This window comes from Leptonychotes weddellii, chromosome X, assembly GCF_054177405.1.
Source record: "Leptonychotes weddellii isolate Sample4059 chromosome X, ASM5417740v2, whole genome shotgun sequence".
Classification (NCBI taxonomy): Eukaryota; Metazoa; Chordata; class Mammalia; order Carnivora; family Phocidae; genus Leptonychotes; species Leptonychotes weddellii.
Window position 1 is genome coordinate 53,908,874 of NC_138385.1, and position 9,493 is coordinate 53,918,366.

Here is a 9,493-nt window from a genome sequence, read left to right on the forward strand (position 1 = left end):
CTGATGTGGGACTTGATCCCAGGACCCTGGGATCATGACCTGAGCCGAAGGCAGTCGCTTAACCGACTGAGCCACCCAGGCGCCCAAGAATGAAATTTTTTTAAAAAGAATGAAATCTTATCAAGTCTTTAGCTCTAACTTCCAGTTTACAGGTGCCAGGAGTTACAGAATAAGTTAGATGATGCCACAAGGAAGCAAAGAGTTAAATTCAGACTGTGTGATATTCTACAGAACAATTGATGGGTGGTTATCTAACAAGTCACCTGTAAGGGGCAGGGCGTGGAGGGGGGAGGGCGAACAGGAGGGAAGAGCTGTTCTAGATTAAAGACTTTTTTTAAGGTTTTATTTATTTGTCAGAGAGAGGGAGAGAGAGAACACACACAAACAGGGGGAGTGTCAGGCAGAGGGAAAAGCAGGTTCCCCGCTGAGCAAGGAGCCGGATTCGGGACTCGATCCCAGGACCCTGGGATCATGACCTGAGCTGAAGGCAGACGCTTCACCGACTGAGCCACCCAGGTGTCCCAGAGCTGTTCTATATTAAAAGAAATGTGTCAGTCAAATGCTTTGACACATGGCTCTTGTTTGATTTCCGTTTCAAAGAAAGAAACAAAACTTTTGGAGACGGGGCACCTGGGTGGCTCAGTCCGTTAAGCATCTAACTCTTGGTTTTGCTCAGGTCATGATCTCAGGGTGAGATCAAGCTCCGGAATGGGCTCTGGGCTCTGTGCTCAGCGCAGGGTCTGCTTGAGATTCTATCTCCTTCCCATTCCCTCCCCATCAGCTCTTCCCCATGTGCTCCTCCCCAACTCACGTGTGTGCACTCACTCTCACTCTCTTGCACTCTCTCTCTCTCCCCCTCTCTAAAATAAATAAATAACTTTTTGGAGACAATAGGAGAAATGAGAATAGACTATATACATATTAGATGATCTTAAGATATTGTTAATTTTGTTAAATGCAATATGGTATTATAGTTACATAAGAATATGTCCTATTTTTAGAGATACTACAGGAATATTTAGCAATAAACCAACATGACTGGAATTTAAAATACTACTGCAACAATATAAAGATAGAATGTATAGATGAAGTTTGGCAAAATGTGAATAATTGTTGGGCGCCTGGGTGGCTCAGTTGGTTAAGCGACTGCCTTCGGCTCAGGTCATGATCCTGGAGTCCCGGAATCGAGTCCCGCATTGGGCTCCCTGCTCGGCAGGGAGTCTGCTTCTCCCTCTGACCCTCACCCCTCTCATGTGCTCTCTCTCAAATAAATAAATAAAATCTTTAAAAAAAAAATGTGAATAATTGTTAAATCTGGGAGATGGATGATGTGGGTTCATTATACTCTTCTCTCTACTTCTGGGTGTATTTGATATTTTTTGTAAGAAGTTAAAAAGATAAGGGGGAAGAATGAAAATAAATACCTTAAGAGAATATTATCAGAGTCAAGAGTTACAATAGTTGCTTCTGTAGCTTGTAGTGAAATTAGCTTGGCAAGAGCCTCTGATGTTTTACCCTATAAATTAACACAAACATGTTAACAATGCTAAGGAAGAAAAAGCTCAGGTTTTACCTAAAATAAAGATACAATACTTAACATTTGCCAAAAAGATAGCTTTAGGAATATTAATTAGTTCAAATTAGAAAATGTTTTACTTCAAAAATACGAAGTATACAAAATATAAAATGTATTATTAGGTATAATTTATAAAAAAGTAACATAAATTAATAGGAAAACATCAGGAACTCAGGTACATGAGCAAAGGACATCATTAGGCAATTAATTTAAGAAGAAATAAAATACCTCCTGTGTAGAAAAATGTTTATTCCTGCTAATAATGGAAGAAATGCAAACAAAAGCAACTCTATGACACCATTTAATGCCTACTAACTTAGCAAGAATTTATACAGGAGTTAATGCTGATGAAGTTGTAGTAAAACTACTTCACTAACATAATCTTAATGACAAAAGAATGCTAAAACTTGTTGCATGAGCCACAAAAGGATTTATGCCCTTTACTCACATACTTTGTAATTTATCCTAAGATACTAATTCAACAGAAATTACTATTAAACACGAATATGTTTAATGCAGGATTATCTAAAATTTAAAATGTGAAACAATCCAACTGAGAACAAAACCAAAATGGTTTAGTGAGTTACAGCACAATGATTTGACAGAATATTATTTAGAAAATACCAAATAATTATATCTGGACTGCAAAAATGGGGAAAAAAACTTTCTAGCGTTAAGGATAAACCAGTATGTATACTATGTTTGCCACTCTGTAAAATATAAAGGTATGCAGAACAGAATTAGAAAGTAATTTCCATTATAGCAAGGGATTATGGGTGAATATTTTTTCCATCATTATTTTAAATCTTGTGGTCACATCAATTTTTCCATTAATAATGTGATATAAGTAAGTACTTGGCAAATGTCTCTCTCTTGAAATAAACATGGATATACTGTCCTATCTAAAGTATTAATTCCGTAAGTTCGGTAAATCTTCTAAAGGAATATTTAACTTAAAATGTTACCAAAATGGAAGCACTTCTTTTGTTAACTATATAAATCAATGTATATTTCCAAAAACTGGTCTAGAAAATATGATCACTTATCCATCCAAGATTTTAACAAATGTCACTCTTTCTTACTTTACCTTTGCTATATGTTCCAGCCACCGGCCTAGTGCAATAAACACAAATAGCATAGGAGGTGTATCAAAGAAAGTAACAGGGTTTACTTTGGCTCTTTCATACATTGCAACCAGAAGAATAACCAAAGAGTAGGCAAATGCAATGGTGGTTGCCAGCACAATCAGTACATCCATATTTGCAGTTTTATGCTTCAGTGCTTTGTAGGCCTGAATGTAGAAGTACCAGCCTCCAAAAAACTGTAATATAGAAACAATAATTATTGCTGTTTAAAAAAATGTTGAAATTCACATATAGAGCTCAGTAACAAAGATACAGTCTCAAGGTTAATTTCCTTTTGCTTTTAACTAATCCATAAACACTAAGGACAGATTTTTTTTTCCCCAGAGCTTGAGTTCTTTTTTTTAAATTTTTTAAATTTTATCATGTTATGTTAGTCACCATACAATACGAAAACAATGGATCGTGGATCACCACATCAAAAACTCATGATGTATTGTATGGTGACTAAGGATAGATTTTAAGCTGAGACAATAATGTTTGTATTTTAGCAGGTATGTGTGTGTTGAGATCCAAATTGCTGTACAAGTCCTTGGCAGCTGTCCTCTATAAGCCAACGGATATTCCATAATATAAAGAAAGTCAGATGATTCTTAGATTTTTCTTTTAGATGCTAGTACAAACAGGAACTAAGAAAACAATTACATTCTTTTGACAATGGTTTTTTTACATAAAACTCAGCCACCCTGCCTAAAATTCAACCTAAGTAGAATATCACAAGCTATTGGAACTGCTGGCTGTTTTCATTGGTAAACATAACTGAAAAGCTTGTTTTTCATTAGTATAGAGAAACATACTAAGATGTTCTTAAAATCATCACTGCCTTTTATAAGGATCAGAAAAAGGAATAGATTTATTGGATGAAGTGTTCCATAGTAAAAGTTTATCTGAAAAGAAGAGTTGAAAACATACAGAAAGTAATGTACTTCAGTATCAGGGATAAGTAATTAAAATAATAACATAATATAATTATCACCATCATTTTATTTTATATAAGTTAATAATTAAAATATATTAATATACTTGATATAATAGTAATATAATTAATTTTAATATGTTTACTATAGAATATTAAATACAAATATAAATAAGTAAAATATCTATTTTATTATTATTACTTTAAACATAAAGTTATATGCAACAGCAGATATGAATGCTAAATTCATATCTAAATCTGAATTGAACTCTTTTTCTCTGCTTTGTTGTTAAACAATATCCTTAGGAGTTAAATGGAATTTATTATCTACTTTAACCACTCAGTTTAAGATTATTTTTATGAAGCATCTAGCATAAAATGATCAAACTTCTGGCTAATATCTGTTTTGCAATTGAAAATAGCCTTGCCTGTCACATTTTGCTATTTTTCATTATTAACATATATACTTGCTACCATTTCACTTGCCTGTACAGGTACACACAATAGAAAGGATAGCAAATTCATAATGGACAATCCTGGCAGGATCTGGTGCTCCAGGAACATAGAAGAATGAATGTTGATCATTTCTTCTTGACTCATGTTCTTATTATGGTGAGTTGCAAGATGGTGATCCATAACCATCATATATATCATCAGCCCCATTACAGGAATACAGAAAAAGAGGCTCACAAGGAAGGACCGTCTCCACCTTACGTAGAAAAGAAAAATCATTTTAGTAAGTAGCTGATGGTTAAAGGTTCTATGTACTATAGGGAAATACAAATTGTGACCACTTCACCCAATATAAGGATGACATTGTAAAAACTGACATGTCAACAGGATGTTAAAGTTATAACAATTGGTTAAACATCCAACTCTTGATTTCGGCTCAGGTCATGATCTCAGAGTCATGAGATCGAGTCCTGCATCAGGCTCTGTGCTGAGTGTGGAGCCTGCTTAAGATTCTCTCTCCGGGGCGCCTGGGTGGCTCAGTTGGTTAAGCGACTGCCTTCGGCTCAGGTCATGATCCTGGAGTCCCTGGATTGAGTCCCGCATCGGGCTCCCTGCTCGGCAGGGAGTCTGCTTCTCCCTCTGACCCTCCCCCCTCTCATGTGCTTGCTCTCTCTCATTCTCTCTCTCTCAAATAAATAAAAAAATATATATATATATTAAAAAAAAAAGATTCTCTCTCCGTCTTCCTCTGCCTCTCCCTCACTCTTTCTCTCTCTTAAAAAAATCTGTAACAAAGAATCAAAATCTGTTTTTCATTGACACACCAAAAGAACTTACTGTCTTATTTCTCGCTTATGGTCCAGGTGACTTGCTGATCGATCCTTCTTGACCAAAGAAGCTTCAAAACCTAAGCTCTAAGGAAATTCATGAGAAAACAATTATTTCACTGAATATAAAAATATTATATAGAGAAATTCTAAGACACAGTACTGTCATTAAGAACTTGAATTCAACTCAATTACTGAGTGCAAGTCACTCTGGTGACTGCAAAGATGAAAATATGCTCCCTTCTCTTAATTGCTTTTGTTTATAGCCTTTCATCAAATAAATGAATAGTTCCTTAACTCTAGTTAATGTCTACCCTACTGTTCTCAAACTAATGATTTAACTCAAGTGCAGCTGTCCTCACTAAGATTCTTATATCAAAAAGTAAGCTAAAGCCTCTAATAAGTAATTTTAGAAAAAAGCAGAATCAGTGTTTGATGATCTAATAAAGACAGAATTCAATAGTAAAATCACAAATCTTACATTTAGACAAGCATCATCCACTAGTATTGATGTACATTAATCACTTTTTTAAAATTTTAGCTTTGACATCTATCTATCCATCCATCCCCCAAACAAGTACAGGAAATTGAATAATAGGCCACAAAAGTTAGCACCATAGTATCAAGTCTTTGCAGATGCAGTCTCTACTCTTCTTCTATCAGAAAAAGAACATGAACAAAAATTTTCCCTAATATAACGAAGTATTAAAGAAAACTACACATAAGTAAGACTCATATGCACATAGACAGTAACATACACTGTATTTTCAACTGCTAGGGAAAATGTTGCCATCTTACATTTGTTGGCAGTGTAGCACACAGCACAGTGAAAAAAGCAAGCGTGAGCTTTAGAGTCAGAAAGAATAGGCTCAGGGCGCCTGGGTGGCTCAGTCAGTTAAGCATCTGCCTTCAGCTCAGGTCATGATCATGAAGTCCCAGGATCGAGCCCCGTGTCAGACTCCCAAGGAGTCTGCTTCTCCCTCTACCCCCTCCTGCTTGCACGAGCTCTCTCTCTCTCTCAAATAAATAAATAAATTTTTTTTTTAACAAAAGAAAGAATAGGCTCAAATCCCAACTATGACACTTACTAGCTATGTGATTTTGGGCAAGTAACTTAACTTCTCTTAACCTGGGTTTCGTCACATCCAAAATGAAGATGACAGCACTGTTGTGAGAATTAAATTAAGAGTTGAAGCTTTGCAAAGTTGGTAACTGGCTCATAGTAAATACTCAATAATGCTAGCTTCACAAAGATGTTAATGGTATTATTATCTATACTAATAGGATCTTATCTGAACTATTAATATGCTCCAATCATTATAACAAGGCTATACCACATTAAAACTTTTAAAGCATTTTCACATGTACTACCACTTGATTTATTGAAGAACATGAGATAAGTTTGTGACAAATAAAAGGGTTTGGTCTTTTAAATTTCATACTTAAAAATACATCATTTGTAAGCAGAATCAGACCTATAAATACAGAGAACAATCTGATGATTGCCAGAGGGGAGGTAGATGGGAGATGGGTAAAATGGGTGAAGGGGAGTGGGAGATACAGGCTTCCAGTTAAGGAATGACTAAGTCATTGGAAAAAAAAGGTACAGCATCGTAAACATAAGTCAATGGTATTGGAATAGAGTTGTATGGTGACACATGCTAGCTACACTTGTGGTGAACAGAGCATAACCACTGAGTTGTTGAATCACTATGTTGTATACCTGAAACTAACATAACATCGTTGTGTCAACTATACACAAATTTTTAAAGATTACATTGCTTGCTTTGATCTAGGTACAATAAAGCATCTAGCATGATGCTTGCTTTCCTAATGATTAATTAATCTTATAACAAATTGTACTTTACTGCCATTTTCTAAATATTTTTAAAGAATCTGTGGTTCTACCTTCAGTCTACTCCTGATTAATAGTGCCAATATGCCTTTGCCTAACTCTTCCTGACAAAGACCAAGAAAAAAAAGGTTGTAAACACATTTATGTTAAATTTGAGACATGTTAATTGAGAGTAATCAAAGGGACCAGATCTTTTTCATTGTCTGATACAAAATAGAAGTGATTCAATGGAGTGCTGACTGAATAGGTAAGAACACAGAAATGCAAAATCTTACCACTTACTTCAACCGTATGGATAATATCCCTGGGACCAATAATTTCCGGGTCATATTTAATATGTGCTTTGTTGGTTGCCAGGGCCACAGAGCAGTAGAAGATCCCTCTGTGTTTTGTGAGGACAGACTCTATTTTATGTACACAGGAGGCACACGTCATTCCTCTCACCTGTTAAAGACAAAGGTTTTGTTATTCAGAAATCTACTTTTTCCTCCATTAAACATGAATTGTAACATGGGATGAACATACAAGATCTTATCTGCACTATTAATATCCTTCAGATATGTTCATTAGAATGCTGTTTTTATATAAAATTACACTGAATAAGATATGGTCCTGGGAAGCTGCAAAAGGTTAAATCGAAGAAGATCTCGCTAAGTCAGTCTCCCTCTTCCTGTTACTGCTCAGTGATAGAGGATTTGACATCTATTGTTTCTTGAACTCAATGTCTTGTTTCCCTCTAGATTTTTTAGTCTTCAATATTACTTTTACAGAAGGTTAATGGATGACAAAAGTGTTATACCTTTGTCTAAAAATGCATTTTGCCTTATGTCTTGGGTGAGGTTATAGTTCAGCTTGGTATTAAATTCTAAAATGGAGTAGCAGAACTTCTGGGATGACTGTGTGTGGAGCTCAGCAAAGACTTTCCCCCAAAAGCAATGATAAAATTGAACAAAAGTTTCAAAAAACAACCCTTTAAAGATCTGGAAAGTGACTAAAGAGTATATAACAAATTACAAAGCTTTTATTCAAGAATATCTACTGAAGAATATCAGTAATGGTGTAGTAAAGGCCTTTGAAAATTATCTCCTCCATAAAAGCAATGAGAAACTGTCAAAACTGTCAAAACCAACTTTTTTTGAAATTTGGAAATTAAATAAAAGTTTTCAGCAATCCAGGAAGCATTATTCAAGAAAATCAGATGGGGATGCCTGGGTGGCTCAGTCGGCTGACTCTTGATTTCGGCTCAGGTCATGATCTCGGGGTCCTGGGATGGAGCCCCACGTCGGGCTCCGCGCTCAGCAGGCAACCTACTTGAGGATTCTCTCTCTCCCTCTCCCTATGCCCCTACCCCCCACTCACACTCTCTCTCTAAAATAAATAAATCTCTAAAAAAAAAGAATTAAAGGAAAATATGAGAACACTATCTCACCAAATAAATAATATCAATAAAGAAAGAGAGATTATTAAAAAGGCCCAATGGACAGTCTGGAATTGAAAAGTACAGTAAATGAAATGAAAGCACTACTCAGAGGGAAATGTGTAGCTATAAATGTCAGTATTAAAAAATAAGAAAGATCTCAAATAAATAACCTAACCGTCCATGTTAAGATACTAGAAAAGAAGAGCAAACTAAATGTAAAGCAAGCAAACGGAAGGAAATTAAAGATTAGAGTGGAAATTAATAAAAGAGAGAAGAGAGAAAATCAACAAAACCGAAAATTGTGTTTCTGAAAAAACTGACAAAATTGACAAACTTTTGGCTAGACTGACCAAGGGAAAAAAGAAAGAAGACTCAAATATTTAATATCAAGAATGAGGAGTGACTATTAACAGGCAAGACATTTCTTTTTTGGGTTAATGAAAAGCTCTTAAAATTAGATATGGTGATAGTTGCACAACTCTGAGGATATACAAAAACCACTGAATTGTACATCTTAAAAGGGCAAGTTTTGTGGTATGTGAATTATATTTCAATAAAGCTATTAAGTCTTATTTATTTTGTTAAAAATTTTATTTTATTTATTTGGCCGAGAGAGAAAGAGAGCACAAGTACAAGCAGGGGGAGCGGAAGAGAGAGAGGGAGACGCAGGCTCCCTGCTGAGCACGGAGCCCAACACAGGGCTCGATTCCAGGACCCTGGAATCATGACCTGAGCCGAAGGCAGATTTCTTAACTGACTGAGCCACCCAGGCACCCCCTAAGTTTCAGAAGTCTTTAAAAACTAGGAGCGCCTGGGTGGCATAGTCAATTGGGCATCCCACTCTTGGCTTCGGCTCAGGTCGTGATCTCCAGGTAGTGGATTGAGCCCCATGTCAGGCTCTGCATTCAGCATGGCATCTGCTGACTCTCTCTCTCCCTCTCTGTCTCTAAAATAAATAAATAAATCTTTTAAAAAAATTCTTTAAAAAATAAAAATCCATGGTGGTGCCTGCCTGGATCAGTTGGTGGAGCGTGTGACTCTTGATCTCCGGGTTGTGGGTTTAAGCTCCGTGTTAGGTATAGAGATTAGTTAAAAATAAAATGTTTTTGGGGGGGGCGGAGCAAGATGGCGGAGGAGTAGGAGACCTGGATTTCGTCTCCTCTCAGGAATTCAGCTGGATAGGGATCAAACCATTCTGAACACCTACAAACTCAACAGGAGATCGAAGAAAAGAAGAGCAACAACTCTCTCATCAGAAAAGCGACCACTTTCTGGAAGGTAGGACGTGCGGAGAAGTGAATCCG

The 9,493-nt window shown here is 36.2% G+C and overlaps 1 protein-coding gene across 2 annotated transcripts in view; it reads right to left on the reverse strand.

Annotated features, from left to right (window-relative positions):
• ATP7A (ATPase copper transporting alpha) overlaps positions 1 to 9,493 on the reverse strand; it is a 62,511-nt gene that overhangs the window by 36,564 nt on the left and 16,454 nt on the right. For both annotated transcript variants that reach the window (XM_081808621.1, XM_081808620.1), the window contains exons 5-9: positions 7,052 to 7,213; positions 4,925 to 5,001; positions 4,121 to 4,343; positions 2,664 to 2,897; positions 1,425 to 1,516 (exon numbers count right to left, since the gene is read on the reverse strand). In XM_081808621.1, coding sequence (XP_081664747.1) covers positions 1,425 to 1,516; positions 2,664 to 2,897; positions 4,121 to 4,343; positions 4,925 to 5,001; positions 7,052 to 7,213 — 788 coding nt within the window. The remainder of the gene's footprint in view (positions 1 to 1,424; positions 1,517 to 2,663; positions 2,898 to 4,120; positions 4,344 to 4,924; positions 5,002 to 7,051; positions 7,214 to 9,493) is intronic.